The 17,037-nt window shown below is 40.0% G+C and overlaps 1 protein-coding gene across 1 annotated transcript in view; it reads right to left on the bottom strand.

Moving 5' to 3' along the window:
* Positions 1 to 17,037, bottom strand: part of ttn.2 (titin, tandem duplicate 2) — a 195,235-nt gene that overhangs the window by 43,810 nt on the left and 134,388 nt on the right. The window contains exons 175-207 of the mRNA XM_016293855.1: positions 16,848 to 16,998; positions 16,483 to 16,764; positions 16,103 to 16,405; positions 15,702 to 16,007; positions 15,326 to 15,607; positions 14,928 to 15,227; positions 14,512 to 14,814; positions 14,112 to 14,420; positions 13,700 to 13,981; positions 13,249 to 13,548; positions 12,824 to 13,117; positions 9,549 to 12,503; positions 9,078 to 9,413; positions 8,719 to 9,003; positions 8,315 to 8,614; positions 7,914 to 8,216; positions 7,538 to 7,813; positions 7,143 to 7,439; positions 6,754 to 7,056; positions 6,370 to 6,669; positions 5,992 to 6,279; positions 5,581 to 5,883; positions 4,915 to 5,217; positions 4,489 to 4,794; positions 4,127 to 4,414; positions 3,751 to 4,041; positions 3,371 to 3,658; positions 2,387 to 2,974; positions 2,182 to 2,286; positions 1,597 to 1,794; positions 1,199 to 1,495; positions 519 to 1,106; positions 88 to 390 (exon numbers count right to left, since the gene is read on the bottom strand). Of these exons, the coding sequence (XP_016149341.1) occupies positions 88 to 390; positions 519 to 1,106; positions 1,199 to 1,495; positions 1,597 to 1,794; positions 2,182 to 2,286; positions 2,387 to 2,974; positions 3,371 to 3,658; positions 3,751 to 4,041; positions 4,127 to 4,414; positions 4,489 to 4,794; positions 4,915 to 5,217; positions 5,581 to 5,883; positions 5,992 to 6,279; positions 6,370 to 6,669; positions 6,754 to 7,056; positions 7,143 to 7,439; positions 7,538 to 7,813; positions 7,914 to 8,216; positions 8,315 to 8,614; positions 8,719 to 9,003; positions 9,078 to 9,413; positions 9,549 to 12,503; positions 12,824 to 13,117; positions 13,249 to 13,548; positions 13,700 to 13,981; positions 14,112 to 14,420; positions 14,512 to 14,814; positions 14,928 to 15,227; positions 15,326 to 15,607; positions 15,702 to 16,007; positions 16,103 to 16,405; positions 16,483 to 16,764; positions 16,848 to 16,998 (12,613 nt within the window). The remainder of the gene's footprint in view (positions 1 to 87; positions 391 to 518; positions 1,107 to 1,198; positions 1,496 to 1,596; positions 1,795 to 2,181; positions 2,287 to 2,386; positions 2,975 to 3,370; positions 3,659 to 3,750; positions 4,042 to 4,126; positions 4,415 to 4,488; positions 4,795 to 4,914; positions 5,218 to 5,580; positions 5,884 to 5,991; positions 6,280 to 6,369; positions 6,670 to 6,753; positions 7,057 to 7,142; positions 7,440 to 7,537; positions 7,814 to 7,913; positions 8,217 to 8,314; positions 8,615 to 8,718; positions 9,004 to 9,077; positions 9,414 to 9,548; positions 12,504 to 12,823; positions 13,118 to 13,248; positions 13,549 to 13,699; positions 13,982 to 14,111; positions 14,421 to 14,511; positions 14,815 to 14,927; positions 15,228 to 15,325; positions 15,608 to 15,701; positions 16,008 to 16,102; positions 16,406 to 16,482; positions 16,765 to 16,847; positions 16,999 to 17,037) is intronic.

The raw sequence follows: 17,037 nt of genomic DNA, 5'->3' as shown, positions 1-17,037 counted from the left end.
AAAATGATAATGATAAAAAGTTCTTTGGGACAAAGATTGACAAGAAAACAATATCTGGAATTTAAAAATATTTTTTGGTCAACTTACATGAAATATCCTTTGTCATTACAGGCTGTGATGGCTCACTGGGCTCGCCAAAACCAGCCTTATTCTCTGCAGTTACACGGAATTCATATTCAGTTCCCTCTGACAGGCCTGAGACCTTATAACGTAGATCAGAAATGGTCTTTTTTGAAGCTCTGACCCATCTCATTCCTCTTCTCTCTTTTCTCTCAACACTATAGCCTCTAATGTCACTTCCTCCATCTACAATTGGTCTCTTCCAGGAAATTGTTACAGCATTTTTACTGACATTATCAATTTCTGGTTTTGATGGTGGCCCAGGAGGTCCTGCAAAAAGGAGTTAAGAAGTTAAAGAAAAAAATCTTTATTTATTTATATATATTTATGTGAGTGTGTCTGTGTGTCAGAGATGAAAAAAAAAAAGATTATGTTGTAAAATATGAAGTTAAGCTTACCAAAACTATCAACCATTTTAACTGGTCCAGACTGTGTTGCATCACCAATACCATACTGATTGACTGCTGAAACACGGAATATGTATTCATTTCCCTTTATCAGCTTGCTGGCAACATAGCGGCAATCCATAACATCTTCAGCAAGCTTTGTCCAGAGAAGGCGGCTGGTTTCTCTCTTTTCTAATGTATATGATTTGATAGTGCAGCCACCATCTTCTTCTGGTGGCAACCATGTCAAAGTGCATTTTTCAGCAGAGACATTGCTGGCTTCAATAGGACCTGGAGGTCCAGGCACATCCAGGATTTTCACTTTGACTTTTTCTTCTTTAATACCAAATGGATTACTTGCAGTAATAGTGTACTCCCCAGTGTTCTTTCGGCTGGCATACTTGATTGACAGTGTTGAAGATGTGGGAGTGCTTGTAATTTGGACAATATCTGAGGTCTTGAATTCTCTTCCACCCTTAGACCACACCGTTGTAGGAGGTGGTTTCCCAAGAATGCTTGATGCTGTTACGACAATTGTTTCTCCAGCCCTCACAGTCACTCCATCCTTCATTTCAGGGTCAATTGTGATAGTTGGTGGTTCTGTAGAAAGTCAGGTGATGATTATAAACATTGTTATGGTTACTGAGGGTTTGGTTAAGCAAAGTTGTTAAAACTTTGTCAATACAGCTTACCATATTCATCTTTGCAGACAAGAGGCTCAGTTGTCTCTGAGGGAGCACTGATAGCTCCAGCTGCATTTTTAGCCCTTATTCTGAATTCATAAGTACAGCCTTCCTGTAGGTCTGTAACAGTGTATGCACAGCTTTGGACATTCACATGGTTGGCCTTCATCCAGGTCTTTCCAGGATGCTCTAATTTCTCGACAATATAGCCAGTCAGTCTGTGGCCACCATCATACTTGGCTGCAGCCCAAATTAGTGTTACACTGTTTCTTGTGACACTGATCACATCAGGTTTACCAGGTGGATCTATAGAAAGAGATAATAATATATACAAAAAATATTTTTGCAATCTCTTCCTGATGAACGGCACATCTTAAAAAGCTGAAAGAAAGCACACTTTGACTCACCAATTGGATCAAGAGCAACAAGTGATTCAGTTGTTTTGCTTGGCTTTCCAAGTCCAGCCACATTCATAGCTATGACCCTAAATTCATATTCCAGTCCTTCAACCAAACTGGTTACTCTGCATTCTTTCACTCTCAAAGGTGTCTTGTTGGCTCTCTTCCACATCAGGCTATTTCTATCTTTGAATTCCACGTAATATCCTATAAGCAATTTTAGTAGTAAAAAGGTTTAGTTGTTACAAACTGCAAATAAACATATAAATTAAAAAAAAAAAAAAATTAATGTTGTTAAGAAATATTTTACCTGTGATGGGTGAGCCTCCACTATCTTTTGGATCAGACCATGTTAGGATAGCAGACTCATGACGAATGCTCACAACCTCAGGTGGTGCTGGAGCCCCTGGTGCATCTGGTGTGGGGAAAAGTGCTCTTGTTGGCTCTCTTCCACATCAGGCTATTTCTATCTTTGAATTCCACGTAATATCCTATAAGCAATATTAGTAGTAAAAAGGTTTAGTTGTTACAAACTGCAAATAAACATATAAATAAAAAAAATAAAAAAATTAATGTTGTTAAGAAATATTTTACCTGTGATGGGTGAGCCTCCACTATCTTTTGGATCAGACCATGTTAGGATAGCAGACTCATGACGAATGCTCACAACCTCAGGTGGTGCTGGAGCCCCTGGTGCATCTGGTGTGGGGAAAAGTGTGTATTTGTTGTGAATAAATGTTTTTAAATATCATATTTCATAAAATAAAAATATGTATTTGGGATTTCTTTAAATACTCACTGAATGGATGTTTAGCAACCACTGGATCAGATTTGAGGAACTCTCCAAATCCATATTTATTTTCAGCACAAACTCTGAAAATGTATTCTGTTCCGTCATGAAGTCTTGTAACTCTCATAGAGTTCTTTTGAATTGCAGAAGCAACTGTGACCCACTTGTTGGCAGTAGAATGCCTCTTCTCCAAAATATAGTTGGTAACTTCTGATCCACCATCATCTTTGGGTGGACCCCATTCTACAGTAATCGCTTCAGCTGTGATTTCATCAAATTTGATGGGACCGGTGCAGATTCCAGGCTTTCCAACAACTTTAATGTCAATAGCTGATTCCTTTGTTCCAGCACTGTTTCTCAAAATAACAGTGAAATTGCCAGCATCACCTCTATTGCAATCACGAACCAACAAGACCGTGTTTGTTGCCGTTGATTCACCTGAGATCCTGCCACTGTCTGATAAAGTAACATCACCCTTTTTCCATGTGACTGCAGGAGCTGGGATACCAAAAATAGGGATATTAAGGCGAACAGTGCTTCCTTCCTTTGCCACATAGGTAGAGTCTGGCAAACCTTTAAGATTAAAGTCTGGAAGGACTGTAAAAAGACAAGAAAAACACAAATATGTTAATGGACATCGTTGCATAACCACTAAGAAACAAATGCAATTACTAGGTAGACCAGGGGGTTTCAAAGTGTGGGACATGCAGTCATTAAATTAAATCAGTTATTAAAAGCACAATATCATAAGAGAACTGAATTAGGCATCTGCATGTGGGCATCCATTTCAGTGCATGACCCATTGTGCTTGAACAGTCAAATACACAAATTGTTGTGTCAAAATGTCTGACCATTCACATAAACACAGTTGGTTATATAATAGTTAATGTAAAGAGTTGGGAGAAAATTGGATGTGTATCAATATATTGGATCTGTGCATTAGGTCTCACTGTCTTTGATGTTAAAAAACCCTGAGGTATACTATATGAATACCTATTTGATCTTTAGCCAAGACAGTGAGCTCAGATGATGGTCCTTCAGCTGCTTCATTAATGGCTTTGACTCTAAAGAAGTACTCCTTTCCTTCTTCAAGATCAGTCATTGTGTACTGGGTGAGCTTAGACTTCATTAGCAGCTTCCATTTGTCTTCCCCTTCACAGATCTCGAGAACATATGCAACAATATGGCTTCCACCATCACTGATTGGTTTCTTCCAGCCAAGAGTGCAAGAATTCTTGTTGATCTCTGAAGGTTTAAAATCTGTAACTGGTCCAGGTTGCTCTGCAATTGACATCAATATTAGAATTTAGCATAATCAACATATTAACATTAAAAATGTAAACTAAACTGCAACATTATCAAATAAGTCTCACCTGAGGCTTTGACTGGTCCAGCTGTTTCACAACCCTCACCGATACCATATGTATTTTCAGCTGAAACTCTGAAGCAGTAAGCTTTACCAGCTTCGAGATTAGTAATCCTGAAAGATGTCTTGGGACATTCAGGAGCAACAGAGGTCCAAGCCTTTCTCTCAGCCAGACGTTTTTCAACAACATAGCTCTTAACGGGACTACCACCATCAATTAATGGAGCATCCCAAGTAATAGATGCATGGTCCTTCGAGGTCTCCTTAACAATCAGATTGACTGGGGGTCCAGGTGTGTCTGTGTACATTTACAGACTGCAGTTAGTTACAGTAAATAATACACCTCAAATGGCAATTTGTTAAGAGAAAGAAAAAAATCTTACCTAGTACTTTGACAACAATGGTATATGACTTGGTACCACTACTGTTTTCTAGAGTTAGGACATATTTGCCAGCATCATATCTGTTGATATCCTCACAATAAAGGAAGGTATCCCATTCAGTTGTCTTGATCATAAAACCTTGTCTTTCTTTCAAGTTTGCATTGACCTTAGTCCATGTTGCCTTTGGAGCAGGACGCCCTCTCAGAGGTACATAAATTCTCATTGTGACTCCAGCACGTAAAACTAGTACTTTTCTGAGATCTGCATCAAGTTCAGCCTCAGGGGCAACTAAGAGAAAATTACAATGAGTATAATGTACAGTAATCTACAGATACTTGAAATAAAAATTCTGATATACTTACTTAGGATATCCTTTGCCATATGTTTTCCAGGAACTTCACTTGGCTCACCAAATCCAATCTTGTTTACAGCAGTAACACGGAACTGGTACTCAGTGTTATCCATAAGACCAGTAACATTAAATTTTGTTGCCTGGAGATTCTTTGGCACATTGCACTTCAGCCAGTCTTCTGCATCTGCTCTTTTGAACTCAACAAGATAGCCCAGAATTTCACATCCACCATCATAGGCGGGTTTGGTCCAGGACAAACTGATTGAACTGTGTGTAGAGTCAACAACCTTTGGAAAAGCAGGTGGTCCAGGAGGATCTATAAATAAAACACAGAAATGCAGGGTCTAAATGCACAAACTTTTCTTTCTTTCTTTTCTTTTCTTTTGGCCAAGTTTAATTGTTAATGGACATTAAATACAGTATTGTTAGTACTTACACACTGGGTCTACTGCAAGAACACCAGCTGATGGATCACTTGGTTTGCCAAGACCAGCTTTATTGAGTGCAATGACTCTGAATTCATACTCCGATCCCTCTGTGAGGCCTCCAGCTTTAATTGTCCTGTCAATAACTGGTCTTCTATTCACTTTAGCCCAATTGAGGTCTTGAGTTTCACGTTTCTCAACCATATATCCAAGAATGGTGGCCTTGCCATCATCAGCAGGGGCCTTCCAACTAACAGTCATGTGATCCCTGGTGATATTGGTAATAACTGGAGGTTCACATGGTCCTGGGACATCTAAATTTTGAAAAGTTTTTTTTAATCAAATTAATTTGTTTAAGGAATATGCAATTTCAAAACAATATGTATATACATGAATAGACATCAAACGATAAATGGACTGACATTTTTAAATGATATTTAGGTTTTTCTACTAGGTATAGCAATAAATAGTGACATCTGGTGGGTCATTAAACAATAGCACACACACATACACACACAAAACCATTATTGTTCATCTCACAGGAAACAGTGGTCTTTCCAAACAAATTAACAAAAAAATCTACCTGTGTGAAACTTTTAACATTAGATTATATGTACTGATTACTTATCGGTCAATCTCTATAATATATAAATGCATGAGAAAGAATAAAATGTTACCAAATGGATTCTTGGCAATCACAGAGTTAGTCACAATTGGGTCTCCAACACCATACTTGTTCTCAGCACTGATGCGGAACTCATATTCATGGCCTTCAATCAGTTTCTCCACAGAACAGTCTGTTATCTGACCATTGATGTTAGCAGAAACTTGTGCCCAGTTAGCTCTGCTTGTTTCTCGTTTGTCAACAATGTAATTTGTGATTTCAGAACCACCATCGGCAAGAGGTGGCTCCCACCTCAGTTTCACCCGGTCGGCAAACACATGGCTTATCTTCACTGATGCTGGGGGTCCAGGTTTGTCTGCAGAAACAAAATTAAGCATGTCTCACAAAACAAATACACTTTCTTAAATGTCTGAAGGGTAATACATGGTCAGTACTTTTTGGCATATTTTTAATGTTAACTTACCTAGAACCTTCAATTTAATGTTGCCGGACTTTGTGCCACTTGGGTTCTCAGCAGTAATGGTGTACTCTCCAGATTCCTTTCTTGTCACAGAGAACAGTTCCATGCAGAAGCGATGAACCTTCTGAGTCATTTTCATACCTTCAGCCAATTTCAAAGGAACACCATCTTTCTTCCAAGTGACCTTTGGCAATGGTTTGCCAAAAACTTCAGCCTCCAGGCAGACATTTGCTCCGGCTTTGACAACAATTAAGTTCTTCATTTCAAGACTAATCTCAACTCTAGGTGGAACTGAAATAATACAAAGAGAGACATCAAATTAACTATATAAAGTTCATCAGTTAGTAAATAATTACATTATTGGTAGGTCATAAGACTTACCATGCTCTGCAATAATTGGGATAGCATCAGACTCCTCTGAGGGCAGACTGACATTAATTGCTGTTTTTGCAATTATTCTGAACTTGTATTGGACTCCCTCCTCAAGTCCAGGAACAATGTACTCTTCCTTTGGTATATTTTGACTGCTTGTGTTAACTCGCACCCATTTGTCACCTGGAAGCTTCAGAGATTCAACATCATAACCAATGAGTTTACTTCCACCATCATGTTTTGGACGGCTCCAGACAAGAGAGACAGAATTTCTAGTCACATCAAGAACTTGGGGTTTTCCAGGTGGATCTGAAAAAGAATATAAATCAAACTTGTAGTGTTTTGATTTCAATTTTTATAAGGGAGAGCAGCAGGATTCCCTCCAACACATACCAACTGGACTTCTTGCAGTGATAAAATCTGTCTGCTTGCTTGGTTTGCCTTGTCCCGCCTTGTTGACAGCAGATACTCTGAATGTGTATTCCAGACCATCAATGAGGCCAGAGCATGTATATTCAGTTGAGCGAACAAGGACCTCATTTGCCTTGACCCACAGGAGGCTATTTCTTTCTTTGCGCTCAATGCAATATCCAGTGATGGGACTGCCACCATCGTTCACTGGTCTCTCCCATGACAACACAACAGATTCCTTGTTGATTTTGTTGACACAACAGTTCCTTGGCTCACTGGGTGGATCTGAAATTGGAATATATGTATTAGAGTAAATAAAGCCTAATCTCTTTGTGTGTCAGTGTTCAAATGTGTTGATATATGAGACTTACCAAATGGATGTCTAGCAATCATTTTCTCAGAGTAAATTGGTTCTGAAATGCCAAAACGGTTTTCAGCACGGACACGGAAGCCATACTCTTTGCCAGGTGTGAGCTTTCCAATTCTGCAGCTGGTCTTGGTGCAAGATGCCACTGTGACCCAGTCACCTCTGCTCACATCACACTTCTCAACAATGTAGTTTGTGATGTTGCTGCCACCATCTTCAGCAGGTGAATCCCATGCAAGTGTGCAGGAATCCATGTCAAACTCAAGAACTTGTAGAGGACCCTGTGGAGGACCAGGGATGTCTAAAAACAAACAAACCATTATAAGTAAAAATATAATAACAATAACAATAACAACGACAACGACAACGACAACAACAATAATAATAATACAAACTCACCCATAATAATTATTCGGAGGATCTGGTTGACCTTTGCAGTGCTGTTTTCAGCAGACAGACTGTAATAACCACTATCCTTCCTTGTGACATCTTTGATCAAAAGTGAATTTGTGGTTGGGGTTTTTTGTATGAAGAGACGATCAGATGTAACTATGTCATCATTTCCCCTTTTCCATTTTGTGACTGGAGCAGGCTTCCCAGACACAAGAGCCTCAACTATAAGTTTAGATCCTGCTCTTGCTGTAACCACATCAGACATGATGATCTTTGGTGCCACTATGAAAGAGGTAAAAGATTCAGAGTGTGATTCATACAAAATACAGCATGAATAAAAATACATTAATAATGGGAGAGCACAACATCTTTGTATACATACTCAGCTGTTCTTTGACCTCAAATATGCCCTCAGCTTCTCTTGCCAAACTGCATCCTATTGCGTTTCTGGCTGCAACCCTGAATCTGTACTTAGTGTTTTCTTTCAGTCCAGCTACAACAATTGTCAAGTCTTTCACAACAGCGTATAATGTCCACTTGTCCTCAGGTTGACCATCCTGCTGGTATTCAACAATGTAGCCATTAATCTTAGATCCACCATCTCTAAGTGGCTTCAGCCACCCTAGAGTTGCACTGTTTTTAGTAATTTCTAATATATCCATCTTCTTCGGAGGATCAGGCTCACCTTTGAAAGGTAAAAAGAAACACATTATTTTAATACAAAATTTTAAATACTAATATAATATAATATAATATAAATTATACCGTTTAAGGTGGACTTACTCATGGGATCTGTAGCGAGGTAGGATTTTGGTGAGTCTTGAGGCAACCCAATGCCATACTTGTTAACTGCCATGACCCGGAAGTAGTATTCTATTCCTGGTGTCAGAGTCGTGACTTTGAAGCTTGTTTTCTTCAAGTCACTTGTGCAATTTGTCCATGTCTTCCTATCAACCTCACGCTTCTCAACAACATAGTTTAAGATTGGGCTACCACCATCATTTTCTGGAGGCAACCATGCAAGCTGGCAGGTTGTCTTGGTAATGTCAGTTGCCTCCAGTCCACCAACGGGACCAGGAGTATCTGTTGACAAATTTCAGGAACTGGTTTACTGACAGTACTTGGTAGTAGGTAAATGCAATGCTTATTTCAATTTTAAAATGCATTTTATACAAATGTAAGTTTACCTAAGACTTTAACACGAACAAACACAGCCTTTTCTCCAGAGGGGTTAGAAAGAGTCAAAGAATATTTGCCAGAGTCTTCACGTGAGCACTCAGGAATCACAAGGAAGGTCATTGTATCAATCTGATCCACATGGCCCCTCCTAATGACATTGTCAACACCCATGCGCTTCCAAGTCACTTTAGGTGCTGGTCTTCCTCTAATTGTTGCAAAAAGTCTGATAGGACATCCTGCTCTTACGCTAAGGCCTTTTCTTAGACTAGCATCAAGATCAATCTCTGGAGTTTCTGTTGTGAAAAAAAAACTGAATAAGTTTACTGAATTTCAAGGGCAATCATAACACTTTAAAACAAATGCTTACCATGGATCTCCTTTGGTGATACAGCATCCCTGAGGTTTGCAGGACGGCCCATGCCAACTTGGTTTTGAGCAGACACCCGGAATTCATATTCCTGTCTCTCATCCAAGTTAATCATTGTAAATTCAGTTATGACAAGCTGTCCAGCAGTATTACATTTCTTCCAGCCTTCCTCTGGATCTCTCTCTTGTTCACCTTCCATTTGCACCTTATCCCTCATTTCAACCAAATATCCAATAATTGGAGCACCACCATCATACACAGGCTTCGTCCAGCTAAGTGTAATGGATGTCTTTGTGCTGTCAACTACTTTAAGGCTGCCAGGAGGACCAGGGGGCTCTAAATGGCACATACAATGCCAGTTTAGTTTAAAACAAATAAATGCATCAATAAGAAAAAATAAGAAAAAAAATACACAAACTTGAATGAACAGATTATAGAGATATTATAACATATAATACAGACTATACACACCAATTGGATCTTTTGCAGTGATGGGTCTGGATGGTTTGCTTGGTTCTCCCAATCCTACTTCATTTTCTGCTTTGACACGGAATTGATATTCGTGGTTAGGGATCAGATTGGTGACCTTCATACGCCTCTCCGAGATAGGGCTCTTTGTGACAGGGACCCACCGAACAGCCCGCTTTTCTTTTCTCTCCAGAATGTAACCAGTGATAGACTTTCCACCATCGTTTTCAGGAGGAGCCCATACCACAGTCATCTCATCTTTACCAATTTTTGTTACCTCAGGTGCATCAGGTGGACCAGGCCTGTTGTATTGTGTCTTAGCAGTAATAGGCTTGCTCTCCATTGGTGGTCCAGTTCCCATCTTATTTTCTGCTCTTACCCTGAATATGTACTCATTTCCTTCAACAAGACGTGTTACATTACAGTAATTGGTGACAATAGAGGCAGAGTAAGTGGACCAAACCATTCTTCTCGTCTCACATTTCTCTAGAATATAGCTGTCCACCTCACAACCGCCATCATCCTCTGGAGGATCCCATACAACTCTGCACTTGTCTGTGGAAATGCCAGAAACCTTCATATCTCTGACAGGTCCTGGTATATCCAAAACTGTAACATTGGCATATGCTGTGAATGATCCTGCTGAGTTTGTAGCAGTGACCACATATTTTCCAGTATCACTACGCTTGGTTTTAGTAAGGAGGAATTTGGAGTAATCATGTCCAGTGTCAATGCTGATCCTTGGGTTATCGCCTGTAGTCTTTTCCTTAACCCATGTAACCTCAGGCTGTGGTTTTCCTCTAAGTCCAGCTTCAAGTCTAACTGATTCACCAGCTTTGACCACAACAGTACCAACAAATTTCAAGTCAAGAACTGGTTTCTGAACTTCTTCTTTGACAAGAATATCAGATGTCCTAACCCAGGCACTTTCTCCTCCATCATTTGTTGACTGGACTCTAAATTGATATGTGTGGTTCTCAACACATTTGTCTACCATGAAGAATGTCTCTTTCAGGACTCCTTCATGTACCTTCTCCCACTCTTCAGCATCCTTTGCTTTTTTCTCCAAATAGTAGCCCAGGTTAGGACTGCCACCATCATAATCTGGTTTTCTCCATTTAAGGAAAACAAAGTTTTTACCAATATCACTGACGTGGAAGTTCTCTGGCTCACCTGGCTTCTGAAGTGGGTCAATTGCAAGGATGGGAGTTTTGGTTTCTGTTGCTGGCCCAGGACCACACTTGTTCTCGGCAGATACACGGAATAAATATTCATGATTTTCCATGAGCTTAGCCTTTACCATGCGATTTGTGCAGTCAGATGAGATCATTGACCAGGCTCGTATACTTGGCTCCCGACATTCCACAATGTAATTTGTTATCTCAGTGCCTCCATTATCCTCTGGTGCATCCCAGGACACCATGCAAGAGTTTTTAGTTACATAGGTCAACTTAAGATTTTGGCAGTGCCCAGGTCTATCCAGAACATTTACTGTAATAGTAGCTGAGGCCTCTCCAGCTTCATTTACAGCTTTTAGTGTATACTTTCCATGATCTGCTCTGGTTGCTTCCTTGATACGCATTTGCACTACTGGTAAGTTGTTTGTCAGAGTGGTGCGCTTGTCCTTTTCAAAAACACTTTCACCTTTGCTCCAAGTGATTTCTGGTTCAGGTCGTGCTTTTACATATGCTACGACATTAATGTTATGCCCAACACGAACAGTCAAACGGTCACGGCATGTGGCATCCACCTCAATTTCCGGAGGAATGACAATATCCTTAGCAATAACTGACTCTGGGATTTCCCTGGTCTCACCTTCTCCAATCATGTTGACGGCTTTAACACGGAACCTGTATTCTGTGCCCTCTGTCAGTCCCTTAACCCTATAAGCACACTGTTTAATTAGATCATCCATATTTACTTTCTCCCAATCAGCACCTGCCTTCTGGTATTCAACAATATATCCTAAGACTGGACTGCCTCCATCTCTTGTGGGTCTGATCCAGACTAAGTCAGCATATGTGCAACTGTAGTCCTTTACCTTAGGGTTCACTGGAGGTCCTGGAACAGTAATTGGTCTGCAAGGTTTGGCAGGATCTGAGATAGGTGAAGGTCCACTAAAGCCAGCAATATTTTCAGCAAATACTCTGAATTCATATTCATTATCTTCAAAAAGCCCAAGTACTCTATATCTAAGGTCCTTGCAAGGTGTTTTATTCACTCTAATCCATTTTCCTCCTTTATGTCTTCGTTCAATAATATAACCACTGATCGGACTACCACCATCAAACAGAGGCATTGTCCATCCAAGTGTGAGGGCATCTTCAGAAATATCAGATGCAACTGGTTTTCCAGGATGGCCAGGGGCCTCAAACTGGTGCCGGGCTACAGTTGGAGCACTTTCAAGAGCTGCGCCAATTCCCATTTTATTTTCAGCACGAATTCTCACAACATACTCAACTCCTTGCTGCAGACGAGAAATTTTGAGTGTTGTGGAAGTGCTGCCAGAACTTACTCCTCCCCAAGTCTCCTTATTCGATTCCCTCTTCTCAACAATATAGTTCATGACAGGACTTCCACCATCATCTTTGGGAGGACGCCATTCAATGACCATGGAGTCAGGAGTCACTTCAAGGATATTTACAGGACCTATTGGGGCAGCTGGCACATCAAGCACTGTGACATTCAGAGAAACAGTCTTACTTCCTGCTGAGTTAGACACTGTGAGAATATAGATTCCAGTGTGATGTCTTGTGCAGTCAGCAATGCTCAGAACAGTGGAGAAGTTGTCAGTGTCAATTTTGATATTGCCTTCACTCTTTATTTCCTCTCCATCAATGACCCATTTGGCAGTGGGAACCGGAAGGCCTCTCATTATGGCAGGCAATCTTATAGTGCTTCCAGCTTTCACAATGATTCCCTCTATCAACTTCACATCCACCTCAACAATTGGCGGCACTACAAAGGTAGTAGAAGAAAAAAGTTGAATAATACAAATTGAAAACATAGGAGAAGTTGTCAGTGTCAATTTTGATATTGCCTTCACTCTTTATTTCCTCTCCATCAATGACCCATTTGGCAGTGGGAACCGGAAGGCCTCTCATTATGGCAGGCAATCTTATAGTGCTTCCAGCTTTCACAATGATTCCCTCTATCAACTTCACATCCACCTCAACAATTGGCGGCACTACAAAGGCAGTAGAAGAAAAAAGTTGAATAATACAAATTGAAAACATTTCTTGAAGTAATCATAGAGAATGTTCAAATTTTAATCTAACCTAGTTTTTCCTGGCAAAGTACTGGCACAGTGGTGTCTGGTCTACTTAAACCAACTGCATTCTCTGTCTTAACACGGAACCTGTAGGTCTTTCCTTCTTCCAGTCCAGTCACATGGCACTCAGGAATGCTGACAGTCTTAAAAACTACCCAATCCCTTTCACCTTCTTCTTGGTACTCAACCAAGAACCCTGTGATGTCACTTCCTCCTGTACGATCAGGCCAATTCCACTGGAGCCACACCTCAGTTTTGTCAGCATCTACATGATGCAGGTCTTTAGGTGGACCAGGTGGGACTGAAATTGCAGTAACAAGTGTTTAGTTTTTTTTTTTGCTTTATTTTTATATATTATACTTTTTAGTTATTGCTTTGAAAATAAACATTATATAGGCCTAAAAGTGGAGTAATTTCACAGGCCATACTTACACAGTGGATTCATTGCTTTAATAGCTTTTGGTGTTTCAACATATTCACTTCTTCCAAACTGATTTTCAGCCGCCACACGGAACATGTATGACGTTCCCTCAATCAAATATTTGGCCAACATGCTACGTTTTTTGGAAGATGAGCAGATTGGCACCCATTGTGCAGATGCTGCATCCTTTTTCTCAACAACAAAGTTAGTGATGCGTGTACCACCATTATCTTCTGGGTCTTTCCAAGATAGCTGGGCAGAATCACATCTGACATCAGATGCTCTGAGATGCTGAACTGGTCCAGGCTTGTCTATGAAAACAAACAAGTAAAACAACAACTTAACATGTTGCCTAATAAGAACAGTATTTGAAAGTATTTAAATTTATTTGTATGTTCTGCTACTTATAAATGATTTAAAATTGTAAAATTTTTAATTTAACATAGTCTTTGAAATATATACCAAGAACAAGCACGGTGCATGTGGCTGTCTTTGATCCAGCTGGATTTTCAACAGTAAGTGTGTAATCTCCACAATCTGCGCGGGTGCAATAACGCATCTCTAGTTTGGTTGCTGTTCCAGATGTTTCAATCTCTGCTCTTGTTGGAACATCTGCCTCATTTTTCTTCCATGTGACTTTGGGGAAAGGTATTCCCTTGATTCCAGCAATAATATTAATATGGGTTCCAGCCATTGCTTTGATCTCACGAGGCATGCCCAAATCCAGTTGAAGTTCTGGGGGCTCTACAGACAATAGACAAAAATAAAACATTTAATATTTTCACACTTATTTGGTTAAATGCAATAACAAGTGTAATAAGCATAATTAGCAAAGTAAAGTCATACATATCCAAGTATGCATATCCAAAATTACCAAGTCTGTCTTGTGCTCGAACGGGCTCTGGGACATATGCAGAATCTGATTCACCAGCAGCATTCACTGCCTTCACTCTGAATCTGTAAAGTGCACCATCCTCAAGGTTGATAACCTTGAATGTAGTGCCCTGGCAAGAGTCAGGTGTTTGATTAACTTGAAGCCATTCCTCATCACCAGCTTTCTGATACTCAATGAGATAGCCAAAAATTTTGCCTCTGCCACAGTCTTTTGGTGGTTGCCAAGAAAGAGTGACAGAATCTTTTGTCTTGTCAATTGCTACTGGAAGTACAGGTGGGCTTGGAATCACTGTGACAAGAAATTTAAGTAAATAGGAGGTTAATATTTTAACTCAGCAAAAACTGTCAATTTTTCATTGAAAACATCCTTAGACACATACCAATAGGATCTTTGGCATAGATGGGCTTTGATGATGGGCTGGGGTCACCAACACCAATCACATTCTCTGCCATGACACGGAATTCATATTCACATCCCTTGAGAAGCTCAGGAACCCAGAATTCTGTGTTAGGGTAAATGCGGTCTTTTCCAGCTCTAGACCACATGTTGGCCTTGGTCTCCTTCTTTTCAACAATGTAGCTTGTGATTGGTTTTCCACCATCAGCTGGCTGAAGCCATGAAATCAGCGCTGTATCTTTATAGATTTCTTTTACCACAGGTGCCTGTGGAGCATCTGGAACCTCTGCAAGTGATAGAAATTTGAGAACATGAGTAAGACTCTTGATCATAAATTAAACGATTCTTGTTCAAATTATTTAGCGACTATTATATTACATTGCACAAACTGTTACTTACTGAAAACATCCTTTGCTTTTGTCTCAGCAGATAGCAATGGATCACTAATGCCATGAATATTCTGAGCACAGATTCTAATGATGTACTCTCTTCCCTCAATCAGTTTTGGAACTCTGCATGATGCCCTTGTACAAGATTCTGTAACAGGCATCCATAGATCCCTGTTGGTGTCTCTCTTTTCAACAATATAGTTAGAAATAGCAGCTCCACCATCATCCAGTGGGGGCTTCCAGGAAATGAGCATATAATTCCTGTAGATCTCGTCAAAGATAACAGGACCCTCTGGAGGTTGTGGACGGTCTGAAAAAGTAATTATACATATGATTCACAATTCAGTTTGCAAAAATAATAGCAAGATAAGAAAAGAATATGCTTGACAAAAGTAAAGATTAGCATACCGACAACAATAACATTACATATGCCCTTGCGTGAGCCAATGGAGTTCTCCAGAACAACAGTGTATTTTCCACTGTGATCACGTTTTGCCTTTGCAATAGTCAAGCACAATTTATTCTTTGTGCTGGTGAGAGCAATTTCTTCATTTGCCTGAAGCTCCTCATCATTTTTGAACCATTTAATAGTTGGTGCTGGTTTTCCTGAGTACCCACTTTGAAGAGTGCAAGTTTCCCCAACACGAACAACAAGCTTGTCACGGAACTCAAGATCAAGGTTTGGTGGTTCTAGTAAAGAGTACAGTATACAATAAATAAAAAATGGTCAATAAAAAGAAAATTATAGAACAAATCACTTCAGTGCAAGTACTTGGTTACTTACCAAACTCTTTTTTGCATGTAACTGGTTTGGTGCTGAATGATGGTTTGCCTTGACCGATTTGATTCACAGCACTAACTCGGAATTCGTAAGAAGAACCTTCCTTAAGACCCAAGTGTGTGAATTTACGTTCCATAAGTTTGTCCTCTATGGCAATACGGCTGAAGTTGTCCTGTCCGATAAGACGAACCTCAAGAACATAGCTTGTAATGTCTGAACCTCCATCATACTTTGGAGGTCTCCATGTGACACTGATTGAATCATTTGTGATGGCTGTCACCTCAAGATCCTCTGGGCGCTCAGGTATAGCTGAAGAAGTTTAAATGTGTGAGATATTTTACAAGCAATTAAAAGTAATGACACTTATAAATAAAAAAATACTGATACAAATAAACAAGACTTACAAAGTGGATCCTTGATGACGACAGGAGCTGAGGTCTCAGTGAACGGACCCAGCCCAATAATATTTTCAGCCGCAATTCTGAAGAAGTAACCCTTGCCATCAATAAGACCCTGGACAACAGCATTGTGTCTTGTGACAGTATATGTCACTGAAGTCCAGCCTCTGCGGTCAGCTTCTCTTTTCTCAATTATATAGTTGGTGATAGCTGAGCCACCGTCATCTTCAGGAGAGTACCATGCCAACTTACAAGAGTCATTGGTGAGATTCTCACCAGAGAAGGGCAGACCCACAGGGCCAGGGACATCTGTGAAGAAATAAAACAAGTTTATTGAAATCATTTCAGAATTCAGATGCCAAAAAAAACCAAAAAAAAACACTCACCCAGCACTTCAACAATGACTGCTTTCTTCCTCTCTCCACCTGCATTTTTGGCAGTCAATGTATAAATGCCTTGGTGTTGTCTCCTGCAACTTTTGATAACCAAAGCTGAACTTATAGAAGTGATCTCAATAGCAGCCTCCTTTGGCAAATCACCATCGTCTCTATTCCAAATAATTTCTGGAGCAGGCTTTCCTGACACATAGGCCAGGATGCGGATTACCCCACCAGCGTGAACAACAATCTTTTCCTTGACAGTTGCATCCAGGTCTACCTCAGGGGGAACTAAAATATATGGCAAATTAAATATAAAGTAAAATAAATGAATGTGTTAAGAAAAAAAAGAGAAATCTAAAATTAATGCTTACTTGTCCTATCCTTGACTTCAATCACTTCAGCAACCTCGCCAGGTTCTCCCACACCTGCAGAATTTACAGCTCTCACTCTAAATCTGTAGAGTCCAAGCTCTTTAAGTCCAGGAACAACAAACTTGGTGCCTCTGATTTCCTTGTCTTTAACCTAATTAGATAGATAGATAGATAGATAGATAGATAGATA

The sequence above is a fragment of the Sinocyclocheilus grahami genome, unplaced genomic scaffold (genome assembly GCF_001515645.1).
Source record: "Sinocyclocheilus grahami isolate Dianchi unplaced genomic scaffold, SAMN03320097.WGS_v1.1 scaffold308.1, whole genome shotgun sequence".
In the NCBI taxonomy this organism is placed as follows: Eukaryota; Metazoa; Chordata; class Actinopteri; order Cypriniformes; family Cyprinidae; genus Sinocyclocheilus; species Sinocyclocheilus grahami.
This window is presented reverse-complemented; position numbering and strand designations above follow the sequence as displayed.